The sequence below is a fragment of the Drosophila miranda genome, chromosome 3 (genome assembly GCF_003369915.1).
Source record: "Drosophila miranda strain MSH22 chromosome 3, D.miranda_PacBio2.1, whole genome shotgun sequence".
NCBI lineage: Eukaryota > Metazoa > Arthropoda > Insecta > Diptera > Drosophilidae > Drosophila > Drosophila miranda.
The window spans coordinates 6,712,491-6,737,085 of record NC_046676.1 but is presented as its reverse complement, the minus strand read 5'-3'; the positions used below and the strand labels follow the sequence as shown (position 1 = coordinate 6,737,085).

General features: G+C 48.9%; 10 protein-coding genes and 1 long non-coding RNA gene across 14 annotated transcripts; 6 read left to right on the top strand and 5 right to left on the bottom strand.

The window, feature by feature from the left end:
* Positions 1-17: 17 nt before the first annotated feature.
* On the top strand, positions 18-503 carry LOC117188408. The gene is made up of 2 exons (XR_004472572.1): positions 18-153; positions 201-503. It is a non-coding gene; the product is annotated as an uncharacterized LOC117188408 (long non-coding RNA).
* LOC108158843 (DNA methyltransferase 1-associated protein 1) lies at positions 411-2,289 on the bottom strand. The gene is made up of 5 exons (XM_017291565.2): positions 2,063-2,289; positions 1,613-2,002; positions 961-1,550; positions 751-905; positions 411-684 (listed from the first exon to the last, which is right to left on the bottom strand). The coding sequence occupies exons 1-5, from the start codon at positions 2,161-2,163 to the stop codon at positions 619-621; spliced, it is 1,302 nt and encodes a 433-aa protein (XP_017147054.1). The 5' UTR covers positions 2,164-2,289; the 3' UTR covers positions 411-618.
* A 607-nt stretch (positions 2,290-2,896) lies between these two features.
* LOC108158624 (DNA-directed RNA polymerase III subunit RPC10) lies at positions 2,897-3,366 on the top strand. The gene is made up of 2 exons (XM_017291100.2): positions 2,897-3,086; positions 3,159-3,366. Exons 1-2 carry the CDS (start codon positions 2,946-2,948, stop codon positions 3,342-3,344), a joined length of 327 nt encoding a protein of 108 aa, XP_017146589.1. The 5' UTR covers positions 2,897-2,945; the 3' UTR covers positions 3,345-3,366.
* On the top strand, positions 3,322-4,198 carry LOC108158621 (yrdC domain-containing protein, mitochondrial). The gene has a single exon (XM_017291096.2). The coding sequence runs from the start codon at positions 3,344-3,346 to the stop codon at positions 4,112-4,114; it is 771 nt and encodes a 256-aa protein (XP_017146585.1). The 5' UTR covers positions 3,322-3,343; the 3' UTR covers positions 4,115-4,198.
* LOC108158622 (mitochondrial inner membrane protease subunit 2) lies at positions 4,178-5,041 on the bottom strand. Its single transcript, XM_017291098.2, has 2 exons — positions 4,804-5,041; positions 4,178-4,741 (listed from the first exon to the last, which is right to left on the bottom strand). The coding sequence occupies exons 1-2, from the start codon at positions 4,895-4,897 to the stop codon at positions 4,326-4,328; spliced, it is 510 nt and encodes a 169-aa protein (XP_017146587.1). The 5' UTR covers positions 4,898-5,041; the 3' UTR covers positions 4,178-4,325.
* A 147-nt stretch (positions 5,042-5,188) lies between these two features.
* LOC108158623 (transcription factor MafG) lies at positions 5,189-5,831 on the bottom strand. The gene is made up of 2 exons (XM_017291099.2): positions 5,698-5,831; positions 5,189-5,635 (listed from the first exon to the last, which is right to left on the bottom strand). Exons 1-2 carry the CDS (start codon positions 5,728-5,730, stop codon positions 5,270-5,272), a joined length of 399 nt encoding a protein of 132 aa, XP_017146588.1. The 5' UTR covers positions 5,731-5,831; the 3' UTR covers positions 5,189-5,269.
* Positions 5,832-5,927: 96 nt separating this feature from the next.
* LOC108158625 (low-density lipoprotein receptor-related protein 6-like) lies at positions 5,928-6,697 on the top strand. Its single transcript, XM_017291101.2, has 2 exons — positions 5,928-6,480; positions 6,518-6,697. The coding sequence occupies exons 1-2, from the start codon at positions 6,415-6,417 to the stop codon at positions 6,638-6,640; spliced, it is 189 nt and encodes a 62-aa protein (XP_017146590.1). The 5' UTR covers positions 5,928-6,414; the 3' UTR covers positions 6,641-6,697.
* An 803-nt stretch (positions 6,698-7,500) lies between these two features.
* LOC108158615 (protein rigor mortis) lies at positions 7,501-14,168 on the top strand. The gene is made up of 9 exons (XM_017291090.2): positions 7,501-9,082; positions 9,142-9,454; positions 9,523-9,685; positions 9,745-9,898; positions 12,108-12,988; positions 13,047-13,212; positions 13,266-13,416; positions 13,475-13,732; positions 13,792-14,168. Exons 1-9 carry the CDS (start codon positions 7,603-7,605, stop codon positions 13,976-13,978), a joined length of 3,753 nt encoding a protein of 1,250 aa, XP_017146579.1. The 5' UTR covers positions 7,501-7,602; the 3' UTR covers positions 13,979-14,168.
* LOC117188170 (cilia- and flagella-associated protein 206) lies at positions 9,604-11,891 on the bottom strand. Its single transcript, XM_033391611.1, has 3 exons — positions 11,158-11,891; positions 10,742-11,091; positions 9,604-10,673 (listed from the first exon to the last, which is right to left on the bottom strand). Exons 1-3 carry the CDS (start codon positions 11,789-11,791, stop codon positions 9,930-9,932), a joined length of 1,728 nt encoding a protein of 575 aa, XP_033247502.1. The 5' UTR covers positions 11,792-11,891; the 3' UTR covers positions 9,604-9,929.
* A 377-nt stretch (positions 14,169-14,545) lies between the features above and the next one.
* On the top strand, positions 14,546-20,148 carry LOC108158619. 4 transcript variants are annotated; one of them, XM_033391615.1, is made up of 5 exons: positions 14,546-14,732; positions 15,313-15,318; positions 17,475-17,627; positions 18,270-18,509; positions 18,579-20,148. In XM_033391615.1, exons 3-5 carry the CDS (start codon positions 17,565-17,567, stop codon positions 19,746-19,748), a joined length of 1,473 nt encoding a protein of 490 aa, XP_033247506.1. In that variant the 5' UTR covers positions 14,546-14,732; positions 15,313-15,318; positions 17,475-17,564; the 3' UTR covers positions 19,749-20,148. The 4 variants fall into 4 exon arrangements, with proteins under 4 accessions (XP_033247506.1, XP_033247505.1, XP_033247503.1 ...); XM_033391613.1 differs by lacking the exon at positions 15,313-15,318 and having other exon boundaries at positions 14,559-14,610; positions 14,680-14,732; positions 17,126-17,627; XM_033391614.1 differs by lacking the exon at positions 15,313-15,318.
* Positions 19,996-24,378, bottom strand: LOC117188169 (WASH complex subunit 2). Its single transcript, XM_033391610.1, has 4 exons — positions 24,178-24,378; positions 23,929-24,123; positions 23,730-23,869; positions 19,996-23,674 (listed from the first exon to the last, which is right to left on the bottom strand). The coding sequence occupies exons 1-4, from the start codon at positions 24,277-24,279 to the stop codon at positions 20,146-20,148; spliced, it is 3,966 nt and encodes a 1,321-aa protein (XP_033247501.1). The 5' UTR covers positions 24,280-24,378; the 3' UTR covers positions 19,996-20,145.
* Positions 24,379-24,595: the final 217 nt, after the last annotated feature.

Sequence of the window (24,595 nt, the reverse complement as noted above, 5' to 3'; positions counted from 1 at the left end):
ATTCGGTCGATTCATTCACAAATACTGGTCCGCTCTCTGGTCTGGTCTATGGTCTGTTCGCTGTCGTTTTGGACTTCGGCTGAGTCAGTGAATGAGCCGCCTCGGCCTCCGCCTCCGCCTGCAGTGTGTTACTGTGTGGGCAGGCTTGGAATTGTAAGAGCACGCGGTTGAACTTAATTCTCATTTTTCGCTTGCCAAAGATCGGGGCCCAGAGCCGCATTCGACTGCAGGCTTAACCCAAATACTGGCCACTAACTAGCCAACTGACCGTCGTAGTCAGGCTGCAAAGAAATGCTGGATGGAAAATAAATCACGCAGCGGAAAAAGTTCTCACACTCGACATGGCATCTGGCATGACCATCGCTGGCCGTGGGCTATTTGATTTTCACATTGAATGTGCCGCAAAACAATTTTCTTGTTTATCCATTTATTCCCCAAGCGGACTGGGAGTAGCGCAATGCACAAATATGGACACTGGAAAACGGGTTACAATGATTAGCACGCCGCACACACGTCTACTGCGTCTGCTACGTCTGCTTCGTCGGCGGCATCAGTAGCAGGAACAGCCACTGAGGCAGCAGCATAAGATCTACGGGGTAACGGAGAGCGCTAACTTAATTAATTTGTGCTACTGTCCAGGGCTTCCGTCTTGAGGGGCGCCATCGAGGGCGGTATGTTCAGTGTCTGCAGTGATTAGGAAGCAAACAAATTGGTTGAATAAATGTATTACATTCTTAATTATTTACTGACCTTGCCCGGACAAGCAGCCTCGTACTGATGCTTCAGGCTCTCCATCTCGTAGATGCAGGTGGACAGGGCCGTGCGCAGCTCACAAAGCAACACCATGTCGGAACGCAGCTCGTTAAAGGATGTGCATATATCCTCAGTGGGTGGTGGCGCGGGATCTGTAAATAACGGTCCAATTAGCGAATGTAAGACAGTCCCAGTTACTCAACTTACCAACTTTGAACTCCTGTATGGCCTGTTCGAGAGCCTTAGCTTTACGCTGGCCAATGTTGGCAGGCAACTTCATCTTCTGCGAACGCAAGGAGACCCCTGACCCACGCAGATCGGCAAACTTGATGCCGCTGCTACCTATTTCGATTGCATTCACCACCGAGTCCACCTTCGAGGGCCGCGGTTGATGGTGCACCTTCTTTTTGTGCAGTTTCTTTTCGTATTTGCGAGTGCTGGGCGTGCTCGAGGCATGCTCATTCTGCTGATCCGCCTGCGAGATGAGTTTTTGTAGATCTTGCGTTTTGCGCTCACGCTCCTTCTTGCGAGCCTCGATCTTCTTCATCTCATTGATGAGCATCTGCTCCTCCTCCACCTGCAGGGTGGTGCGCTTAAACAGTTTCTCTAGCTGCTCCTTTCGGCGCCGTTCGTGCTCCGGATCATACGAATATACTCTCTTCTCGATGGTTTGATTCTTCGCCTTGGCTAGTAGCGCAACGACCTCGTAATACCGCTCCTTGAGATCCTCCACAGTTTTGTCCCCGTGCTGCTGGCGGTTCCAGCGATCCGCCATCACAATAAAGCGAAGATCAAAGCTGTGGCAGGACTTAGTCAATAAAACAATGCGATTTTCTAATGGTCAATTCCAATTATTTACCGTCTTGCTAAGTCAAACAGGTGATCCGTCTGCACCTTACTCCAGTTGGTTATGTTGTTCCTTATATGCGCGTTGTACTCCGTCATAGTGTAGGAGGGGATCTCCAGCTGTACATTGAACATGGCAAAGGGATACTCTCCCGAATCATCGCTGACCCTTTTCCAGTGGTGAAAGGCAGCTGCATCGGTGCGCGCCGGGTTGGCAAATGGCGCCCACTCCCACTTGCGCACCGTCTTCATCCCCAGACGTGCCTTCGTCTGCTTGTACCCGCCTCCAATGCCCAGGGCCGTGTCTGTGGGCAGCAATGGCGGGGCATCTTTCTTGTCTGTATAGAGCAGGGCGAACACCTCGCGGTGCATGCCCTCGGGACGCCGGGAGGCATGTTTGGTGCTGGTAAATATAGTTATTGTTAAAAATGTTCATTTGAACTTTAACAAAATGACTGCTTACCGTTCGAAGTTGCGCTTCTTTGTTGCAAGGAAGGAATCCTTTGTCACTTCGGGCGTATTGGCACGCTCCATGTCCAGAATATCACGCACGTCGGCCGACATGTTTCCTCTTTATTTGTTACTTTAATTTACTTTAATTAGACAGCTCCAGTCTGCAAAGAACTGGAAATATTTTCAGCCGCAAATCAAAGAAGTCGCCATCTGTAAACAACAAAATATACCGTCAATATACCAACGAATTCAAGTTATATTTTACGAACTTAGCCCACTTCAGCCCCATCTATTTAAATAGTTCAACTACTTCAGGTAAAGGGCTGAAAATATTAACGATTGTAAATTCTTCTTGTAGATTCATGCCATCTTTCATCTGAACTTAAAAATAACAACGATTACTTTCACCTGAACTGCGCTAAAATTATTAATTTTTTATTATTTTCGGTGGAATATTGAAATACCCCTTTGGCTTATAATGGGTTTATCGTTCTCCATCGAGGAGGGGAAACCATATTCCTCGATTTTGATCTTCCGTCGAATATTATTAGCTATATAGAAAATTTAGCCGTGCCCACATAGTTTTATCCGCTTAGTGAATCAATTTTCTACTTGACTGGCCTATTCGTAATCCTTGCTTTTATTGGATTTCTATATAACGTTGAAAATTAAATTTAATAGATTGATGAAATTGACAAAATATACCATTATATACCGATATACCGTAAATATACGGTTCCATTTTGACCTAATAAATACCAAAAAGTATTAAAAATACCGTAAATGGTCACCGTAATGTATACCGTAAATATACCGACGATAAAACGAACTTAGCCCGTAGAAGCCCCCTTTATTTAAACTGGAACGTGCTCAAAATCGAGGCAAGGCAGAAGATGTTGTTTTTCTGCCCGTCGTGCGGCAATATATTGATCATTGAGGAAGATACAGATAGCCACCGCTTCACATGTAACACCTGCCCATACATATCGAAGATCACGCGTAAGATATCAACGAAAAGCTTTCCCCGCCTCAAGGTAAGTCCATCAATTGGATGATGCAATGGATTCCTTCGAGTGTCGATAATTCTTGGTTGTCTGTCCACACAGGAGGTGGATCACGTTCTGGGAGGGAAGGCGGCGTGGGAAAACGTCGATTCGACGGACGCCGATTGCCCCTCGTGTAGCCACAAGCGAGCCTATTTTATGCAAATTCAAACCCGGTCGGCTGATGAGCCCATGACCACATTCTACAAGTGCTGCAACCACCAGTGCGGGCACAATTGGCGAGACTAATGCGCTACCTACAAACATTGCTTGTCACTCGTCTCCTTGGGCAACAAGCCTACCCCAGATTCAGCACAATGCAGCACCAAACAGTCGAAAAGACGAAGACACCGGTGTGTCAAGTGGAGGATAGAGCCGCTCTGAAGGTGGCACGTCAATGCCTGTTGGGCGGTCAGGTTATAGCACTGCCCACAGACACCGTCTATGGGCTGGCATGCGATGCCAACAACGAGCATGCAATCCAACGCATGTACGAGATTAAGGGTAGAGACGAACACAAGCCAGTGGCCATCTGCGTAAACAACATTAGGGCACTGCGTCGCTACGGTCAGGCCGCCCACCTCAGCGACGAGCTGCTAACTCGTTTGCTGCCGGGCCCCCTGACCATTGTGATTGAGCGGACGCCCGAGTTGAGCAATCGTTTCCTGAATCCCAGCACCTCCAAAATAGGCATCCGCATTCCAGACTTCCCATTCATACGCGCTCTGTGCTCCGTGTGGCATGAACAGCCGCTTGCCCTGACCAGTGCCAATCGGTCTAGCGCACCCAGCAGCCTCCAGGTGACCGAGTTCCGTTCGCTGTGGCCCCAGCTGGGCGCCGTCTTCGATGCTGGTCAGATTGGTCTCACTGAGGAGCGTCGCCTGGCCTCAACTGTGATTGACTTGGCCACGCCAGGATACTATGAGATCGTGCGTGCCGGAGTGGCCCTCAAGCAGACCCTGCGCGTGGTGGAAGAATATGGGATCAAGCCTCGCAAGGATATTGCACAGATACTATAGAAATATCGGTTCTCCGATGTGTCTGCCCAATCAAGTTAATTTTTTCTTCAATAAAACTATAACTTTATTTGGTTTCATTTTTAATTTTGAACATTCTTCTCTTGCTTGGGAGGGACCACAACATCGGATTATGTACATATGTATCTTTGGATGCACATAACTGGAACTATCGTCGAAAAGACTCTTAACTGGTCAGTCTTCTAGCCTCGGGCTAATTGTAGTGGCTAGTCTTGGCCACTTGAATGGGCGCACGTCGTCTGGGCAGCTCGTTCTCCAGCAGCCGCCAACGCTCTGGAGGCCACACGATTGCCACCGCCTTCGCCGTCATCAGACCCAGGGCCACCGGCCCGAATGTGTTGCTGTCCATGGAGTGGCCCGTGTGGTCACCCTCCACCCAACAATGGCCCTGTGGGACGCTCACTATTGGATCACGGTAGCCTATCGTGGAAACCACATCGCCTTGCAGGCCCACCACACGTTTGATAATCTTCTGGCCGGGGTCCTTCGGCGATACCAACGATATTATGTCCCCTCTCTCTACATCGCTGTTGTGATTCCCCCAACGCAACAGGAACACATAATCCCTCACATCTGCCACTGGATTGAGTGCGGGTTGCATGCTGGTACCTGAATGGAACGTGGGAGATTCCGTCTTAATTAAGAAGCAATTCCCGTGGCCGGCTACTTACCATCCACTCTGGCTACATAGCCCACGCAGTCGAGGAAGGTAATCCCCAGTGGCAGGCCGTAGAGTAGAGATTTAGAAAAGAAACGAAATGCCATGTGTCAGGTACGGGCAGCTGTTGCAGGTCCGTGAAGTTACAAGTACTCTGTTGGACACCTGATACCGGGTTGGGGCTGCGGATCCCCAGACTTTCGATTCCACTTAGTTAGAATGGACCAAAAACACTATAGAATGAATACATAACCAGCATTGGGCTGAGTTTTGTTGCCCAAAGTTTTGGCATTCACAGCGAATGGCCAGCACTTGCTATTGTTTATGCAAAACAAGGTGTCCGAATGCGTCGTATTCAATATTTATTATAGGTAGTAAAGTGAAGTTTCCAGCTATTGTACTATTGTTACAGTAGATGTGGCTAAGTTTTATTCAAATTTTTATTGAAACAGGATTGGGAATGAGTCCTTTGATTGGTCTCAGCAGCTCTCTAGTTCCTTTGGAATGGGAATATCGTTATGTGCGGCAAAGTGGAGAAGGGCCTTGTATTTGTTCTTCCAGTTTCCGACCTCGATGCGTATCAACTCATTGTCCTCGTGCCTTTGCTCCAGCTCTGTCCATTCAGATGTTTTCTTCGTCTCCAGCTCGTCCTTTTGTTCGATTCTCTTGATTCGGCAACTGGCAGCATAGCCGCGATTCTTCAACGTGCGTCTTCGCTGCTTCATCCGCACGATTTCTTCGCGGTTGAGACCGCGCATCTTCAGGGTCCGATTGAGGTCTCTCACAGAAATGGTCACCAGTTCGTCATCAGTAATGTCGGAAATGGGACAGGGAGAAAGTGGTGGCTGGAAAAGCCCATATACAATATGGTTTCATTCTTTTTGCAACACATTTCGAAACAACATACCAATGAGGACCTTCTCTCACGCTTGGATTCCATTTTTAATAGCAATAAAGTGCTTTTTAAAACAGTTTTTCTTCTCCCGATGGAGTTTTTGCGTTGTTATTGTGTTTTCTTCTTTGATGACCATTCGCACGCAAACGCCAGTATCGCAGCGTCGATATCAATTACAACATCGATATACATTTTATAGTCGATAACCACCGATTAATCGTGATTTATCGAAGCACTGCCATCTCAATTAGATTTGTGGGGCAGATTTTCCCGCGCCCTTTGGCGCAGTTGTGGCCCATTTCTCCGCCCTGCCTCAGCCCCCCAGAAGACGAATTTCATTGAAAAACAATTGAAAAAGGAAGAAGAAGAACAGACCCTGGACTGGGGGTGGGGCTGTTCCAGCTGTTTGGACGCCGGCGCCTTCAGGATTCTGGCGTCTGGTGCGTGTGCCGTGTGGAATGGGGCCTGCTCCACCTCTGCCTGTACCGGCCCCGCGACCCCCTGCGTATTGCCTGCCGCCTTCCTGCTGTTCTCGCGCCAGGAGCACATTGGCCGCATCTCGACCGAGTACAAGGTCAACAACGGGGGCTGCTCCCACCTGTGCCTGGCCCAGCCCGGCAGACGGGGCATGACCTGTGCCTGCCCCACCCACTACCAGCTGGCCAAGGACGCCAGAGGAACAGCTTCGGCCGACTGCTGCCGAACACGACAGACTGCCCGAATGTGCCGATGCCAGTGTCCGGCAAGAATATCCGCGCCGTGGACTATGATCCGATCTCGCATTACATTTACTGGGTAAGGAGGATTAATATCCCAAATCCTTTTTTTCCAGATCGAAGGCAGGAGTCACAGCATCAAGCGATGCTGTGAGGTGAGCCTCTTGGCCAACTCCGGACAGCCGTTCGACATTGCAATCGACATCAATGGGCGGCTGCTCTTCTGGACCTGCTCCTAATCCAACAGCATTGGTCACAAAAATGTGACACAATTGTGTTCCTAAAACGTTGCCTCTTTTTAGCTTTCTGGGTGAATCCGTAGGCGTCAACGATACCGGGGACTCGGAAAAGCCTCGCAACATTGCCGCCTTGGGGAGATCTATGTACTGGCTGGAGGACAAGACCGGAGTGGAACGGGTCACTTTCAACGGAGAGCGTTGTTCCGTGGAGCTGCATCGTCTGTCACAGTTGCCCAAATTGTTTCCAAAACTGCATAGCCATAGGGGTGTGACACGCAGCACGCGCGACGTGTTAAAACCTTGTTTTAGTTAAAATACTATAAAATCAAGGACTAAAAACTAACCAATTTTGTAGAAAATGTATTCATCAATGGCCTAAAATGATGTGGGCAAAACTAAGGGTTTTAGTTAGCCAGAATTATTCAACGAAATCTCTAAATTGAGAAATATGAACGACTATCCTTTTTCGTTTTTTTGTTTTGACCTATTTCGCTAAAACCTTTTCTACGCAAAATGCAATAAAAGCAAGTATAAGCCGGTCAAGTAGAAAATAGATTCATTAATTGGATAAAATTATGTGGGCATGGCTAAATGTTCTATATAGCTAATAATATTCGACCGAACATCAAAATTGAGGATATGGTTTCCAATCCTTGACGGAGAACGATTAACCCATTGTAGACCAAGAGGGTATTTTAATAAACCACCGAAAACAAGGAAAATGTATATTTTTAACGAAGTTCGGGTGAAAGATATCGTGGTTTTCTTTTAAGTAAAGAGGGAAGATCTACAAGGATAATTTACAAACAGTATTATATTCGGCTGTTTACCTCAAGTTTAAATAGAGGGGCTTAAGTGGGCTAAGTACTCTTAAGCAGAGGAAAACAAGCGCACAATTTGTATTTCACAGAAAACTCCGCGTAATTGCAATCAAATGCACAGTGTTATTTCATCAAAATAATATGTATTCAGAGTTAATTTATCACAATGTTCCAACTCCGCCGGCAACGAACATACCGCTGGCGGTTGCAGCACCAGACGGCGGCTTCCTGTATGCCGGCGTACGCAGCATAAACTACATATCAGCAGAGCCGGCAGATGCTGCAGAGAAGTCGCAAGTTAAAATCATGTCCACGCGCTTCAATATCATTGCACTCGATGTCAGTCCCATGTGGGGCAAGGGGAGACAGCCATTTGCCATAGTTGGCGACGATCTGAGTGTGCAAGTGTGGGACTGCATGATGGGCGGGGCTGTCAGCGGCCACAAGGCGCATCAACATCAGCACGAGGCCCGCAATTTCAGAGGAAGCCGTCCCTTTGAAACTGCCGTTCTAATGAGCTACATGAGCAACGGCAATATACTTTCGATAGATGCCAGTGATTTGGTCATCTACTGTGTGGCCTCCAACACCTTTTGCCGTCGTCCCACATTCATTCCGTCGCGCAATCACCACCCCGAAGTCCTGCGCTGCTCTCCCTACAACAACAACGTATTTGCTTTGGGCACGACGTTGGGAGCTGTGTTAGTTTGCGACCTGCTCAAGATGAGTATCGTTTATAAATTCAGTGGCCATAAGAACTGTATCAATGGATTGGCATGGCGGCAGGTATCTCTCCCCTTCGAAGAGGAAAAGTTGAATCTCGATACGTTGTCCTCGCGAGCTGAGCAGTGGCGCAGTCGCAAAGAAGATGAGGTAGCCGAAGCCTCTTCCAAACCAAAACCCAAACCCCCTCCGCTGGTCAAGTCCAAGCCAGGCGAATCCGATGATCCGTTTGACATTTACAACTTTGATCATCTGGAATGCGAGTTCGGGGCGCCAGTAGACGCCCGACGCAAGTCATCCGACGATTGCGGTGACGACTTTGTTGGCCTGGAGAAGCCCGCAGGGGCCGCTGCCCTCGATTTTGTGGAGGCCTGTGAGAGCATTAAAGCGGATATAATATCCAATCGCTCGGAGGCGGTTGGCGGTGTGGAGGTCACTTTAGACGACTGCCAGCCCACAAAACCAACTGGTCCCCTCAGCGATGCCAGCAACATAAGCAACAATGACAGCGCAACAAGCAACAATCAGAATGCCGCCCTGCCCAGCGATTCCACCGAAGGCAGTCTGGAGGTTATCCAATACAGCTCCTCCAGCGACGATGCCGTGATCGTCGATGGCGATGCAGCCAAGCCGAAACGAGAGGTGCTGCATCACATCTATCACCGGGCCGAAGTGCACGCTCCCGAGACATCTCAAATTCAAATGAATCCCGAGCCTGATTTAAAAACCGCATTGGTTGAGGAGAGTAGTACCGAGTCGATCATTTCGAGTTCCATAAACTCGTCCATTCGCCCAGACATTCTCCTGGTCTCCATTGATGCCGAAGAGGTGGTGATGATCTGGAATACGAACACGGGCGCACATGCCGGCAAGAACTACAGCAATGGCAAGTCAACAGGTGAGCTCCATATGAAAAACACAGCCCTGGACAATCTTCATCCCTAGATATCTTTACAGATCAGTATTGCAGTGTCATGTGGCTAAATGACCGCACCATTGTCTCCCTGGGTCGGCATCAGTTGTCCTTCTGGTCACTGGTGTACGATCGAAAAATGCTTCGCTACAAGATCAACAAGGACAAGCAACACAAGTGTGGCACAAAGGACATACTATCTTTTGCCACTAAATGCAGTAAACAGCAGCTATGGGTGTGCAGAAACAATCGCACGACCGGACTGATGGATCCCCTCACTGGCCACATAATCACCAACTACAGCTCATTGGTCTTTGGAGTGCGGGCCATGGTCGAGTGTCCGGATGATATGAACAAGTAACACATCAAGCTTACTTATCAATTTTCTTTATAAGAAACTAATTTACCGCTACTTCGCTCTCCAGAATCGCTCTGGGATGTTCGGACCGTCGCGTGGCCTTCTTTGATCTGTCCAAACTGGCCACGAACGGCACGGCCATCACTACTAGCCATATTGGTAGCAACGTCTACTCCCTGGCTTGGAGTCCCGACTGCTTGCAACTCGCCTGCGGCACCTACGACGGATCTGTGAGTTATTATTTTGACTTTAATCGAGAGTACATAAATCAATAAACATTAAAAAATAGGTGGCGATTCTCGACGTAGAGACCATGAAAGTGAAGAGAACCATTCAAGGGCCCCAAAAGAAAGAAGTCTACAGTTTGGTGTGGCAGGAAAACTACATCTACTTTGTTGTGAACCGCAAGCTTTGCTTCGTTGATTTAAGCCGGCCCAAAACAGGTGAGTTAGATGCTCTTCTCAGCATCGCTTCTCATTTGTGCTGTCGTGTGTTGTAGGTCTGGTTCTGGGCATTGCGCTGGCCATAGCTGATCTTTGTCTGGGCATCGTGAGTCTGTCGCTTTCGTATCTCTGCCATGTGGATGGTCTCGCGGTGGTAGTCCCACACATTCCATGTCACATTTATCCAGTTCGAGGCCGACAAGTCATTGGTGACCACCATTTCGGTTTGACCCGCGAAATCTTTTTGCTTCGGAGGCTCCACAATCAAGTCCTGCAGCTCATGGGATATGAGAGCTTCGTCCAGCTTAAAGAGCAACGCCAAGTTGGCACTATTAAAGATCACTTTCCTGAAGGCCGGTATAAACTGCTCGAAGCAGAGCTCCGTGAACCTGGCGTACATGTGGTCCCTCAAACCAAATGTTATGTCCATATTCATGCAGAGCTTTCGCGTCACTTTTGCTGGCAACAAAAGCCCGTTGGTTATGGTCAAGGTCAGGGCACAAAAATCCTTGATATCTGCCTGGGCCAAGCTGCAAAAGTTCCCGTCCGTGTGGTAGTCGGTCATGACGGCTATGCGATCAAGAAATTTTGTTTTCTGCGGCACCTTGATGCGTTTGTGCAAAGCCTTGAGCTCGGCAATTGTAGCCTCTGCCGCATCCTTGATCTGAGCGGGCACCAGTATTTCCAGTTGCTCCCGCAACTTGTTTAGCTCGACAACGTGATTGAGGAAGTTATTCAGATTGCTCCAAACCTGCGAGATGTACACAAAGTGCGGCTAATGGATGGACAGAGGAGTGTTAGAAGGACCGACGCCGACCCCGACTCTATCTGCTTGCCACTTACGAATATCAGCTCCGAGTCGATGGCCGTGCGCATGGCCAGCGTGTCGTTTATCTTTGCCACCACACACTCGTAGCGCTTTCGCTCCACCTCAATGAGATAGACGGTGCTCTCATAGCTGCGATGCAATGCGTCCAGGCAACGCTGCTGCATGGCGTAGATGATGGTGAACTGATTGAGTCGCTGCAAGTGCTCAAGAGGCACTCGATAGGTCATCGTTGTGTCCTTGGGATCCAGGTAAATCATCTCATCGATGGCCGCTTGGCATAGCGACTGCATCTTGGCCGCTCCATCCAGAGCCAGCTGGAAGGCAGAGCTCGTGTTCTTCTGAGCCATCTCCAGGTCGCCAACGACTGAGATGGGAAAAGCAAAAACCGAATTTACGTTCCAGATTACTGGAGTTCATGATCTGTACTCACTGTATCTCACATTTTCCCGGTCCCCATCCGGTCCATCGTTGTTGTAGATGACTATACCGCCCACAGTGGCCGCCAGACGCTGCAGGTACTCTAGTCGATGGTATTTCTTCTTCAGCACATATTTCTGCAGGTCGCTACGCCCGATCACGCTGTTCAGGGCCTGAGCTGTCAACTTAAGCAACACGTGGTTCTTGGGACAGCCCAGGTTGTAGCAGGCCACAATGAAGACCTGCATCTTGGCAAAGAGCTGATCCAGCTGCGCCTTGCTGCAGGTCTCGGGGTACTGCAGAATGTCGTCGATGAGCAGCTTCAGTTCGTTGAGGAACCTCTCCTCGTATTGCTCCTTTACGTACTGCAGATCGATGCCGCGACCCTTCTTCATCACCCACGACATCTTCATGTTGGCCATTGTGCAATCCACCGGACTCACATAGCTCTCGACAATGCCATCCACGAAACTGTTGATGGCACAGGTATGCTTGTTCAGGTCGCTCTTGAGCAGGCCCCGTCGCAAGTCGCGGGCAAGCAGTTGCACCACGAAAATTATGAACTCCTCCTCCACATCCAGATCGAGCTGTTCGAAGCGCTTCATGATCCGTCGCCCTATCTCCTCCAGAGCCCTGTGTCGCGGCATTATGAATACTGAACAATAAATTTGATTTTTGCCTTTGTTAAGGAAGAAAACTAGGAAATTAAGGTAATGTAGGGCTGCTTGTTATTTGTTTGTGCCGTTGCTCCTAGAAACGTCAGCCTACTGTGTTACTCAATACAGTTGGGGGGCAAAGGTCATGTCTATACGAGTATTTCCGTATATCTATGAAAATCTTTAATCTTTTAAATCTGGTTCTTAGAATTCTAGAAGGGCCACGCAAATTAATCTTCCGATTCCGCCTTAAATGCAGTTCCTAAAATGATATTCACACAAACTTTCCTATACATTTCTTTGACAGAAGTTACTGTTCTTAACCTAATGGAACGCACGTGCTTCCTGAGCATTCGTGGATCTTTCCTCTTTTTGGGCTCCGAGGACGGCGTACTGCAGTTGCACGAAAATAAGCCCGACCAGATTCCCAGATGGGGCCCAGTTCTGCGCCAGTCAGCACTGCTGTCTCGGTACATTACGGACATTACCTGGAATCCGTTGGAGAGCAATGTCTTTGCTGTTGTGGGCCACGAAAAGTATTTCCTAATATTGGAATTTCTGGAGGCGGATCGCAACTGGAGGACGCTCCATACATTCACGGCCAGCAACCCGAAGGGATCGATCACCTCGCTGAAGTGGAGCAATTATCAGAAGAACCTGTTGCTCACTTTCCACATCGAGGGAAAGGTGTGCATGTGGGACACTCATGATCCGAAGAAGCCGCCTCTGACCATAACCTACCACTGCCCCATGTGGTGCGGTATGCTCTTGCCCTCCGATGAGAACATCGTGATGTGCTCTGGCAAGTCGATTTCCCTGGAACTTATCAATATTAAAGACGCCTTGGCTGGAGACGATAGAAACATTTGCTCCAAAGTGGATGGACTGCTCAATGTCAAGTGGGCCACCAAATCCCTGGTGCAGCCGTATGCACCTCCCACCAGAGCAGAGGTTAAAAAAATTCAGCGCAAAGATCGACGTAGGAGGAGGGTCCATGGAGGGCCACGTGAAGTGCAGGAGGTGATCCCAGATCGCGAGGCGACGAATGACCCCAATGACCAAAAAATACAGGAGATGTTCGACTCTATGACCCTCAACCAGAAACCAGAGCCTAGCCAGAGCACAAACGAGTGCCGCAAGTGCAAGGAAAATGAGTCTTCTAGCCAGGCTCCCGAGAGTGTCCCTACCGTAAGTCAAAGTTCGTGTGGATGCCATGACAGTAACTACATCTTGTTTGCAATCATAGACTACCCGCACCTGCCTCTACCTCGCCCAAAAGGATCTCAACAAGAATGCCCTGGGAAAGCTGGCGATTGTGCTGACCGAAGATGCGGAAAAGATTGACAAATCCGTGCTCCTGTCTAAGCTGTTTGGCACCAAGGCGATGGCCAAGGAGCTAATTGAAATGGAGTGTAAGTGAAATGCAAACTCAAGCAGAACTTTAATGACAAGAAAACTATTTCAGTGACCAATTTAAAGCAATCCAATTCGAAGGATATTGCTCCGCTTTGCCTGACTATATCCACATTTAAGCTGCGCAAGGAGTTAGAGGAGCACATTGCCAACAAGACACTTACGGAAGGTCACCTGGCTGTGGCCCCTTCCGTGTCCTATGTGTAAGTCCTTGGCCACGTCCTGTGTGTCACTCGCTAAAACGCCATATTTCTTGTTTAGGTTTTGGCGAGACTGTTGCGAAGCCTATGCCAAGCAGATGGAGGAGAAGGGCTACATCATGCATGCGGCCACGTATCGCTTTAGCTTGGGCCAGCATAGGGAGGCCATCGATCTGCTCCTGGCCAACGAGTATTTTAAGGAGGCCTTGGTCCATGCCCGCATCAGTTTGCCGGCCACGGACCCCAAGATAAAAACCATTATCAATCAGTGGCTGGAGAGGCTGGAGAAGACGGGAAACTTTGGAGCGGCTGCTCTGATGTGAGTGCAACCGAAGTGTAGATAGTAGATAGTGAAAGCTAATGCCATTCCCTCCACAGATGCGTGCTGGACAACGAGATGATGCGTGGGTACATGTATCTGCGCAAGTTCCACAATTGCAAGCCCGAGATTGCCGATCTAATGGCCCAAATCAAGCGCCTTGGCCAGCTGGGCGAAGTGTTAGATGGCTGCGCTCCCGGTGAACCACCAGCCCTGAATGGAGAAGCTAGCGACCATGTTGCCTAATTGATATTAAGTTATTTTCAAACATTGAAAAGGCTGTACACTTTTATGCATTTCATAGTTTATCCCAAGACAGAGACAAGATCTGCGCCTTAACTGAAATATTTGATTTAATCAACATGAAATGCACTATACAATAGATAGAGAAAACATGAAAATTGATTTTTGAATAAAGGAAAATGAGAAACATTAATTAGAACCAGCTGCTGGTGCCAGCTCCAGCCCAAGCTGCCATTCACTCGAGCCATTTCTTATCAGGCGTAAGACCTGCGGCCCAGACAAAGGTATGACCGTTAGGCCTCATTTTTGTCTGGTCTGGGCTGCTTTGTTTTTGGCTGGAATCAAATTATGCAAATGCCGGTGCTTGCTCCCTCCCTCTGAGCATCATTGCCAGTTAGAAATTAAGTCTTAATTGTTGGAACAAAAGTCAGGGCGAGCGAACTTGCTGCCCGGCAGACGACCAGAAAACCAACAAAATCTACAAACAAACAAACAAACGAAAGATTCAAATGAACGACAGACAGAAGCATGGTCTGGGGCCCGGGCTCCGAGCCCATTTCAGTTGCCAAACAGCCGTCGTAGCGCTCGCTCAGCTGGCGCGGAGATTAGTTTCCGAGTGTTCGGTGTGGTTCGGCGTTCGTTTCGTTTCGTTTTGTTTCGCGTTTCCTGAGTCATTTTCGAATTTCACTTTTAACTGTTTGTAGGCAAGCGCGCCAACTCGAACGTACCGTTACCGCTGCACGTTACGGTTATTTATGTGAGTGAACGAGAGGGGAGAGCAGAGTGGAGTGGTGACCCATCCGCCTATATGATACGATACGATACGATGCGGACTGTGTGCGAGTATTATCAGCACATGGCATGTGCGTGTGGCTCCGCTTTTCTCACGTCCCATCAACTTTGACTTGACCCAGCTTACGCTTGCGCTTATGGACTAACCGTTGTACAATTAAATAACAATTAGATTATAATTATGTCCAAGCACATTTCGCTTGTGCAAAACAAGTTTTTCAGTTTATTCAATTTGTGCGGGTAAAAGTGTTGAGAACAAAAGTGTTCCCCCATAAGTTGATCTCGACTCCGCCAGTGGAGCCAGCCTCAAGCTACGCTCCGCTCCGCTCCCATGCGAACGACGCAATTTGCATGCGCGACAAGCCCAAAAGCTTCTCTTCTTTGGGCATGACTCAACATTGAACAATTTTGTCGTATGCGAATGCGTGTTTCTGGGTTCGAGTGTGAGTGTCGCTGAGGAGCAATCATTTCTTGCTTGACTGATAATTTGTACGCTTTTCTTTGGTCTTTTCGGTGTATTTCTTATGGCTGTTGTAACTTGGAAGTGAAAGGTAGACATAGAAATTTTTAGACCCATCCCATCCCATTTATGTAGTTTTGATTGCATTTTGAAACGCATATAATAATGGTAGCGCATCAGCCCCAGCGCTCCCCCTGAAATCGTCATTCCTTTTCATTTCCATTTCATTCCATTTCGACTCCAACTTTATAATAATAACAATTTGCATAACTTTTCTGTTGCATTGTTGCTTATTCATGCATTCAGTTGGCAATGCAATGAATGTTGTTTCCATTGTTCAAGCTGAGCTGTGTTGTACGTATTGTTGCACTTATGCTATTGAACCCGACATGCCACCGACACGCAGCGCAACTGCAGTCATAATCGCATTAACAACGATCACGAAATTAATTCAATTTCACGAAACGGAGAATACAATGCAAGCAAAAATAACAGGGACGACAACAAAATATTTTGAAATGTGGTTCACAGAAATTATGTTGAATCTGCATAATTTCGTAATCTTGGCAGCGGGCATATGCACGCTTCGACACGGGCGTGGCCTGGCACTCAGTCAAGGGCGCACTGGATTCGTTTTGCCGCCTTTCCCTGCCACTCCACAGCCAGTGCTAATGAACAGCAGCAGCAGCCGCAGCCCCCTCCGGTCCCGAAACCCGTTTCAATGGCGGCAGCTTTGCCCCCGAAAAACCGGACAACAACCGAAAGAGCTGGCTATAGACTCATGCATATAGTTTGTATGTTTGTCCAGAAAATTAGCAATAAAACGAAGTTGGCTTGCAATTCTTTCCGGCCACCAAAGAAAGCCAGACCAGGCCAGGCCAAGCCAAGCCACTGTTGGACTGGGTCTGGGACTGGGACTGGGACAGGAAAGAGCTTAGAGCATGGAGCTGGCAGGGGGCCCAGGCCCAACTGTGCAACGTCTGCGGAATGTCAATGGGGCAAGTCAACGACTGACACTTTAAGGTGCGCATATCCGGCGCGTCGCTCCATATGGGGAGCAGGCAAAGACAGGGCTGGTCCCAGTCAAACACGCCCCCATCATAATCGATGATGATCATGATAATGAAGATGATGTTGATGGCACACCTGCGTGATGACGGCATTGACAACGAGTTCGTCGCCTCGTCTGGATGACACTGTCTATTATAGGAAGATTACCGTATCCGTCTAAGCCGCTAACTGGCTGTGGCTCTAGCTCTGGCTCTGGCTTTGGCTCTGAGTGATGTGTTGGCGAGGCGTCTCAATTGCCTACACTCCACAACACAAGATCGTGGGCAATTATTCGAGTATTACCTCCGTAATGGAGCTCTCACTGAATGGGGTGGGCTGTAGATGATCAACCACTTAAATGGTCATTTCGGGGATACTCCTGCTTCTTCAGTCTTCAAGTGGCCCAATCTACACATTGACTTTGTGGTGCAGTGTAATTGATTGAATGATTTAATTTTAGTTCAGCTCAGCTTGGCGAGCACCCAAATTCATTTGTCATGACATAAGGCAACAGGTACTCGGCGGCAAGCGGCAACTGTTGGACATTGTCAATATTTGAACACGAGCTTCGTTTAGCTTGGTTTAGGGTCAAATATTTGCTTGGCTAGCGCCGCAGGGCACAACAAAAGATTTGGGCAACGAACTGGCTTTGTAGAAAAGTGAAAATCTTCTAGAGAATATGGCACAGGCCGTTAGCTCTCGAGAGCTCGCGACACTCGAGAGAGTGAATGTGCGTGTGTGTGTGTGAAACAAGTTCGTTGCCTAAGTCTTTTGTTGGACGAGTATTTCGAACACCTTGACTCGTCTCAAACACAAACGCTTGGCACTCATTCGAATTCTCATTTCAGCATCAACCTAGCATGACAAGGCTCAATTAGGCCGCCTAACGCTTTCATCCAACCACCAACCACCAAACACCAAGCACCAGCAGCGGTCTGGACTCAAAACTCATTCAGACATAAACCAAGATCTAGAACTAGAGCTTCTTCCCGCCACGCATCGCACCACTGACCTCCTGCGGGCGAGCCAAGGCCGGCAGCAGCTGGCGGTTGAGCAGGCTTACCATCTCCATCTCCCTTCCCAACGCCACATTTCTCTGCATTTCTCTGAGCTGAACCATCTTCTAATACCATCTTCTGCCGAAACCGCAACCGCAACCGCAACCGAAACCGAAACACGAATAAAATGAATTATCAGAAGGCCAGTGAAAAGCATTCGCCGTCCTCATTGAAGCAGAGGCCGTCGGGCACCAGCGGCAGCATACAAAACTTTTGGAACGAACGCATTATGGAGCGCTTTATAAAGGCGAATCTATTCATTATATGCTGCGTGGTGGCTGTTCTATTGCTGGTGAGTAGTACAATGGGATCGATATCCAGCCGTGTGTCAGAGGGAAATAAATACAACATATGTACCTTAATATTAGGATACTTTAGCTACCAAAATATCACCAATTAGATACAAGATATAATCCTCCCCTGATCTACAAGTAGATATCGAATATCTTGCAGTCGGAATGCTATGTGGCTGTTTTTTCCCCAGTGTAGGCACTTGATCATATATGACCATCATATTATTGGTATGTCTCTCCTCCGCACACCTGTCCGCATGTCTGTCCATTCGTCGGTTGTCTCCTCAACTGGCGGCTGTCCGTGAACCACTATCAGTGTGAAAACATTTTTGCCCCATTAAGTGAAAATGAAATGAAATCGTTTTTGTGCATCGTGCAAAATGTACAAATTTCATCTTTTTTTGTTGTTTTTGTTTTGCTTTCTGTTTGTGCTGTCAGAGGGGGGTCGGTGCTGCAGAGGGGGCTCATTAATTGATTGATGGATGATTGTGGAGCAAAGATGTCTCCGGTTTTTGTTCCGCCACATCGCGTCGTCATCACATCTTCTCTTGCCATCGCATGATTTATGTTTTCGCTTTTCTTTTGCGATTGTGGGTTAATTTCCATTTCTCTTTTCGTTTGCCCCCACCCGACCACGGCAGATTGTCTACCTGGGGGCCTTCTCGTGTGAGGTCTCGTGGATACTGGAGGCCCACGGAGAGCTTCCCTTCGCCGCCTACACCCTGTGCACCCTCTACTTTGTGATGTTCGTGGCGACCACGATCCTGATCCACGGTCTGGTCAGCGGTCTGTGCTGGCCCCTGTTCGCCTGGTCAGGCATCATTGGCCTTCTCTCCATCCCGGAGCTGGTCTTTGTGATGATCATGACCACGCAACACTGGGTAAGTGAACCCAAGAGGAACCCGCTAGAAATGTTCCATAATTTCCGTCTTAATTTCGAATGATTTTAGGGCCTGCAGTCGGTGCACGGACTGACGGAGCTAACCTCGTACCTGATCCGCCTGATCATTAACTGCTTGGCGTTGATCTGCGTCATCCCCACGGGGATTCGGTGGCGCCGCGAGACGCAGGTGCTCAGCCAGCTGCAGGGCCTGGCCACGCGACTATCTCTGCAGACCCCGGCACCCAGCGTGCCCATGACCAAGGCGGACTCTAGGCGTTCCAGTCAGCGGCTGAGTGGCTTCGAGAATGCCGGCTATCAGCTGTGCGATGAAACGGCCAAGCTGCCCCTGGGCCCCGGCTTGGGGATGGGACTGAGCAACCAGTGCGGCAGTGGCAGCCAGGCCTATGGCTCCCAGAACGAGTTCAATGCCAGCATGTTTGCCCCGGCCTTGGCCCAACAGTTCAACAACGCCGCCCAGGTGCAGCGTGCGGCTGGAGGAGGTGGAGGAGGACCTCCGGGACATCGCGCCCAGTCTCTGATGGACTTGCGCTGCACCTTGCCGGGAATGTACAATCCCCGCCACGTCCTGGACACAGAGGACAAGAATGCCAAGTACTTCAACATAACCATCGACGACCTTAAGAACAATCTGCAGGACTCGCATCGGCCGTCGCCACCCTCACTCATCGGCTCCACCAGCAACGATCCCATCTACTGCTCCATCGAGCCCAAGCAGATGACCCCACCGCCTGCCCAACAGCGTTCGCAGCACGGACATCGCCCTAGGGGCAGCCACAAGCAGCCGCCGCCCGGCCAGCTGTCGAGGAACTGCATCTCCCTGGAGAACCTGGAAGGAATCAACAAGGTGCATAATGACCTGAATGCCTACGGCAACAACCTGCTGCAGAACTACACGCAGCAGCAGCAGTACTACCTGGCCATGCTGCTCAATCCCCTCCACCAGCAACAGCAACAGCAGATGCAGCAACTGCAACAGCACCACCACCAGGCGGCAGGGGGCATCTACCGCAGGCCGTCCACCTGCAGCTCGATCGGTGGATTCACCGGAACGGTGCTCGCCCAGCCGCGGCGCGGCTCCCACCACAGCCAGCAGATGCAGTACTACGGGGGCTTTGGGTATGCCAACTATGCTAATCCCTACATCACGGCCAACAGTAAGCTGTCGCTGGGCAACGAGTCCGACGACTACCGCAAGTACCGCGATGTGGCCCTGTAGGCGGTCCAGATCCAGTCCAGTCCAGTCAGCGCTTAGATTAAACTTATATTATATGTATATTGTAGGACATGCTCGAATTAGAATGAGATTCCTCGGAATAACGACCAAAGAGCCACAAACTAACTCAGTTTCCGTTCGCAAACCAACACGTGAGGAGGAAGCGACAAACTCCAGAAACTTGTTGAAATCATCGACTAACTAACTAGCAACATCAACTAGATGTACCCTAAGTTTAGACGTAAGCATCGACAGCGAACATTCATCGTTTAATATTGTAGCTAGGAATACGAATACGAATACGAATAACAATACTCGATTACTCGAACTGATCGGCAGTCCCAACCATTCACAGACAGATCGAAAACTGTACATATTTGTAATTAAAAGCAATCATGTTTCACTTAAAGCCCAACAGATCGGCCAGGGGATTGTCTCCAGAGCTGGCTGGAATGGTTGTTGCAGTGCGGGTTCTGCTAGGAGCGGGCTTACTCGCATTGTGGGGCAGAGGCTGAGGCTTGGCCTGCTTGCTCGTCGCAGCTCCTCCGAATAGATCATCGTCGTCTTCATCGTCGCTAAAGAGGGTATTGCTCTTGCTCGACTGGACAGGCACGATCTTTTTCTTAGGAGCAATCTTCGCTGGCAACTTGAAGTCCTCATCCTCGTCGCTGCTAAACAGAGAAGCTGCTGGCGGTTTGGAGGGCACCTTGGCCTGGACAGAGGGCAGTGGGGCGGACACTGCTTCACTGGCAAACAAATCATCATCGTCATCGCTCTCATCGAACAACTTGGCTGGTCTCATCGCCAGCGTATGTGCTTTGGGCTGTATGTGATCCTCTGGCGGCTCACTGGGCAGACGAGCAGTCAGTACCTTAGCTTTAGGAGCTCCCATAGTCTTAGCGGCAGGAGTTACCTGGCTTTCCGCTGATGAAACGGTTTGTATCGCAGCCGACACTGTCTTAGCAGGAGCAAAAAGGTCCTCATCTTCATCATCACTGTCCAACAAAGATCGTACCAGTTTGGCCAGAGTCGGTGTCTTGTTTGGAGCTGTTGCTGTAGATTGTGGAGCTACCTCAGCCGTTGTCTGCTGCCCTTCTGCCAGCACACTCTTGGCGTAGCTCTCTTTCCTGCCCTGCCTGGTCGATGGTCGCCTTCGAGCCGGTCCTCGAGTCCGTGTTTTGTTCACGTGTTGAAGGCCATTATTCCCGCCGCTGGATGTGAAGTCCTCATTGGGCCTGGGTGAGGTGGCACTCGATGGTTTAGCACCTGATGTTGATACCTCTGCTTCTTCTGTAGGAGACGCAGTCTCCTGCTTCTTTGGGAACTTGGGCAGGCCTCCTCCGGTGCCAGGAAGCAAAGCCTGAACATTGATGTTGATATTGGGCATCTTCAGTTTCTTCACGGGAGATGTGGGAGCAGACAAGTTAGATGCTTCTTGTGCCTTGCTGCGGTCTACTTCATCGGATGGTTCTTCTTGATGCTCCTCCTCCACGATGGAAGGTTTGGTGGGATTGCTTTGCTCTACGGCTCCTGCTCTAGCAGTTTCACTGAAGTCATCATAGAAAATCGTATGTATCCGGGTTGTGTTCGAAGGAACATCGATGGGATGTGCTGCAGCATGCTTCTGACTCTCAGCAGAGTCGTCATCGTCATCGGGTGGCACATCGCTGAACAAACCAATGGACCCATGGTCGCCGGGGGTCGCTGCCGAGCTCTTGTTTGCAACTGGAATCTTGGGCAGCGCCGGCTCAAAGAAGTCCTGCTCGTTCTCAAACATTTTCGAGGCACTCAAGCTGCTGAGGCTGCTGCTGCCTAGTGTCTGGAAGAACTCGCTGTCATCCGGAGGCTCCTCGGAGAAAAGACTTGTGTAGTTCTGCGTGATTTGCTGGGCAGCATCGATGTCACCTTCATGTTCCGTTGTAGAGACTTTGGATGTTTTATTTGTGATATCAGCCACCATAGTTATGATAGGGTCTTCATCGTCATCCAGGTCATCCGGCGGAGGGGTCTCTGAGACAGGTGCTCCGATTTTCGGGCTGCCAAATAGATCCGCCATGACATCGACTTTGTCTTTGTTGGGACTTTCATCTTGTGTTTTGTTCGGTGGCTCCGGAGTTGGCAGGATTGTCTCTGGCAGTTTCTGTGGCTTAATTTCTTTGTCCAACTCTTGTGGCTCAATCTCTTTACTAATTTCCATGGCACCAGCAGTAACATCTTCTGACTTGGTCTTTGCTGTGCTCATAAATGAATCATCATCGCTGAAATCTTCGTTAAACAAGTCAGCCGTTTCGCATGCAACTACTTGCACCCTGCTAACCTGCTGAGGGTTCGATTTCTCTTCAATAATCTCAATGGATGCTGGGGGTTTGTGGTGAATATATCCGTTCTCCGATAATACTTCTTGTTTCTTCTCTTCAATTTCCTGCGCTGGCTGGGCTTTTTCTGGAACAATCTCAACAGGTTCTTTTAATTTCTCCGTTTTGGTTTCAGCTTCTCTCTCATCCGATGGTTCCCCGCCACTGGCAAATAAGTTCTTGGACTTTGGCGTTCCGAATAGATCCTCATCCTGAATGTCATCAAAAAGATCTTTCTTTGGAGCCATAGGCGTTTCTACTTTCTTTTCAACTAACAGATCTTTCTCCTTTTTGTTCTCCTGGACTCCAATGGGTTTCTTCTTTGAGCCAAACAAATCAGTGACATCATAATGGTCGTCATCATCAAACAGAGAGTTTTTCCCAACTAATCTCTCTGAGAGTTTGTTTGGCTGCATCGATGGCTTCACAAATATATCATCTATATCCAAATCATCGTCATCGAATAGGGAGGATTCAAGTTTTTGTTCTGGTGGCTTTGGTTTGGGGGAAAAGGAGCTTAGGAAGTCATCTTCCAGATCATCATCAAAAAGAGACTTTGGCAACGGTTTCGCAGACTTTTTGGGAGGATTTTCACTCGGCGTGGCACTCAAAGACGACGGCCCGTCATTAAAGATGGCCCTAGACAGATCATTGGACGCATCATTAAGCGGAGTCTGCGTTGGAATGGGACTCAACGGTGGACTGTCATCAAAGAGATTAACAGTTTTGGGCCTGGGCTGAGTTGATACAATCTCATTGATCTGCTTGGGCGTGTCCTGTTTGGTTGCTTGAACCACTTCGGGCAACTTGTTTCGTTGATGCGATGTTCCAGCGGATGTTGAGTTGTTTACCGCCTTTGTCTGCACCTTATCCACAATTTCAGACATTAAAGAGTTGAATTCATCATCATTAAAAAGATTTACAGGCTTGCGTTTAATTGGGCTGGGATTAGCCTCGGTTTTCCTGGGAATTTGTGGGGGCACAGCTTCGTCGAATAGCCCTGGCGGTGGGTGATGGACTGTGCTGCTGTTGCTGGAGCTCAGAGAGGCCTCCGATGCAATTGGCAAGCGAGCAGCTGTATTCCTGTGGCCAATGGCAGGCGACGATCTGGGAGATGAGGAAGTAGAAGGCGGATCATCGCTTGGCGGTGATTGCCGAAGGGCAGCAAACAAGTCACGTTCATGGGGATTCCGTTGACTGCTTATAATTGGACGTGGCTGTGTCCTATTGGCAGCAGCTTCTCTTGGCTGGTCAGCAGGGGCTAAGATAGGAGCTGCATTGGCAGGAAACTGAAGCTTAGGTGGTGACACAACTACCGGCCCCATGGTCGCCGAGGCCAAGGAAGAAGAGTCGGATAGCTGTGGCTGCACGAATTTGTTCCCTTGCGTAGGTGTTTTACTAGACACTGACTCCCTCTCATCCGATGAGCTGGAGGAGAATTCCTCGGACTTCTCATCATCGCTGTTCTCTTTGCTATCATAGAGTCCAGCATACTTGTGCTCCTGCCATTCCCTAGAGCCAATAATGTAGGGCAAGGGAATGGCATCGTACGGGTTCTTGGCGCGAAAGATTGTTCTGTCGATTAGAATAGTTAATAAGGAGTGCATCTTTATAAACACAACCCACATACGTAGAATCAACTGGCGCATCATCGTCGTCCGAATCGGGCACGTCAATGGTCACCGGCTCAAAGTTCTTGCGAAACATTTGCAGATTGTTTTCTAGAAATTCTTTCGACATTTCCTCGGAACTTTTTGGGAGAGGCTCAGGCTGCAAGCAAATATTGATCATAAACAGTTCTCCAAGGAAAATTCATTGGCTGATGGCACCTTCTTCTTCTTTTCCGCAGCCATCTGAAAGTCGTCATCTTTAATCTCCTGCACCCGATACTCCACAAACTGTTGCCCGAACTGAAGAGAGCGCAGGCTGTTGGTAGCATTGCTCATCGCTATATCGGCTTCCTTGACACTAGTTTCGAACTCTCTCAGATTCCGAGTGGTCCGTTCCCCTCGTTCGTGCAGGTTCTGGGCAACAAAAATATAATTAGTTTGCTGATAAGCTGAGTCAGTTGCGCGAACCTGGGAGATGCGCTTCATTAGAGCCAGGAGAGCACAATCGCCAGCAAAGTTCCATTCTGCCGCCTGGGCTGTTATATCTGCAATTTCAGAATCTATATCCATTGCCAGTCAAACACAGAGTGCAGATTCAAAATTAAATAATAACAATGCAAAACAAAGAGAAGGAAAAATTAACAACACAGAAGTGATGAGCGCCGTTCACTTAACTGCTACTTGTTGCTACTTAAAATCACTGCTGATCGAAGTGATACTAAGGAAAGAGGAAACGTGTTAAGGATACTGGCAGCTATGATTTTGAATTTAATTTCGCTTTCCTTGTTAATTTACATAATATAGTCATTTTATATCTCGGTTTAAAAGTTACTTTTATTCACGGTTCCAAATAGACGTAACTGCGACATTAAAATACTATCGCTCA

What these genes read in the sequence shown, in the direction of transcription:
- LOC108158615 (XM_017291090.2), top strand. Translation starts at nt 7,603, where the DNA reads ATGTATTCAGAGTTAATTTATCACAATGTTCCAACTCCGCCGGCAACG. An exon ending in TGTCCGGATGATATGAACAA is followed by an intron (nt 9,455 to 9,522) that starts GTAACACATCAA and finishes TTCGCTCTCCAG; the next exon opens with AATCGCTCTGGGATGTTCGG. An exon ending in CTCCCGAGAGTGTCCCTACC is followed by an intron (nt 12,989 to 13,046) that starts GTAAGTCAAAGT and finishes TTGCAATCATAG; the next exon opens with ACTACCCGCACCTGCCTCTA.
- LOC117188169 (XM_033391610.1), bottom strand. Translation starts at nt 24,279, where the DNA reads ATGGATATAGATTCTGAAATTGCAGATATAACAGCCCAGGCGGCAGAA. An exon ending in CTGCGGAAAAGAAGAAGAAG is followed by an intron (nt 23,870 to 23,928) that starts GTGCCATCAGCC and finishes ATTTGCTTGCAG; the next exon opens with CCTGAGCCTCTCCCAAAAAG. An exon ending in GATGCGCCAGTTGATTCTAC is followed by an intron (nt 23,675 to 23,729) that starts GTATGTGGGTTG and finishes TCTAATCGACAG; the next exon opens with AACAATCTTTCGCGCCAAGA.
- LOC108158622 (XM_017291098.2), bottom strand. Translation starts at nt 4,897, where the DNA reads ATGGCATTTCGTTTCTTTTCTAAATCTCTACTCTACGGCCTGCCACTG. An exon ending in CTATGTAGCCAGAGTGGATG is followed by an intron (nt 4,742 to 4,803) that starts GTAAGTAGCCGG and finishes CGTTCCATTCAG; the next exon opens with GTACCAGCATGCAACCCGCA.
- LOC108158625 (XM_017291101.2), top strand. Translation starts at nt 6,415, where the DNA reads ATGCCAGTGTCCGGCAAGAATATCCGCGCCGTGGACTATGATCCGATC. An exon ending in TCTCGCATTACATTTACTGG is followed by an intron (nt 6,481 to 6,517) that starts GTAAGGAGGATT and finishes CTTTTTTTCCAG; the next exon opens with ATCGAAGGCAGGAGTCACAG.
- LOC117188170 (XM_033391611.1), bottom strand. Translation starts at nt 11,791, where the DNA reads ATGCCGCGACACAGGGCTCTGGAGGAGATAGGGCGACGGATCATGAAG. An exon ending in CCGGGAAAATGTGAGATACA is followed by an intron (nt 11,092 to 11,157) that starts GTGAGTACAGAT and finishes TTCCCATCTCAG; the next exon opens with TCGTTGGCGACCTGGAGATG. An exon ending in TCGACTCGGAGCTGATATTC is followed by an intron (nt 10,674 to 10,741) that starts GTAAGTGGCAAG and finishes TCCATCCATTAG; the next exon opens with CCGCACTTTGTGTACATCTC.
- LOC108158623 (XM_017291099.2), bottom strand. Translation starts at nt 5,730, where the DNA reads ATGGAATCCAAGCGTGAGAGAAGGTCCTCATTG. An exon ending in GTGAGAGAAGGTCCTCATTG is followed by an intron (nt 5,636 to 5,697) that starts GTATGTTGTTTC and finishes GGGCTTTTCCAG; the next exon opens with CCACCACTTTCTCCCTGTCC.
- LOC108158624 (XM_017291100.2), top strand. Translation starts at nt 2,946, where the DNA reads ATGTTGTTTTTCTGCCCGTCGTGCGGCAATATATTGATCATTGAGGAA. An exon ending in AAAGCTTTCCCCGCCTCAAG is followed by an intron (nt 3,087 to 3,158) that starts GTAAGTCCATCA and finishes CTGTCCACACAG; the next exon opens with GAGGTGGATCACGTTCTGGG.
- LOC108158843 (XM_017291565.2), bottom strand. Translation starts at nt 2,163, where the DNA reads ATGTCGGCCGACGTGCGTGATATTCTGGACATGGAGCGTGCCAATACG. An exon ending in CATACAGGAGTTCAAAGTTG is followed by an intron (nt 906 to 960) that starts GTAAGTTGAGTA and finishes CGTTATTTACAG; the next exon opens with ATCCCGCGCCACCACCCACT. An exon ending in AGGCTGCTTGTCCGGGCAAG is followed by an intron (nt 685 to 750) that starts GTCAGTAAATAA and finishes TAATCACTGCAG; the next exon opens with ACACTGAACATACCGCCCTC.
- LOC108158619 (XM_033391612.1), top strand. Translation starts at nt 17,463, where the DNA reads ATGAATTATCAGAAGGCCAGTGAAAAGCATTCGCCGTCCTCATTGAAG. An exon ending in TGGTGGCTGTTCTATTGCTG is followed by an intron (nt 17,628 to 18,269) that starts GTGAGTAGTACA and finishes CGACCACGGCAG; the next exon opens with ATTGTCTACCTGGGGGCCTT. An exon ending in TCATGACCACGCAACACTGG is followed by an intron (nt 18,510 to 18,578) that starts GTAAGTGAACCC and finishes GAATGATTTTAG; the next exon opens with GGCCTGCAGTCGGTGCACGG.
- LOC108158621 (XM_017291096.2), top strand. Translation starts at nt 3,344, where the DNA reads ATGCGCTACCTACAAACATTGCTTGTCACTCGTCTCCTTGGGCAACAA.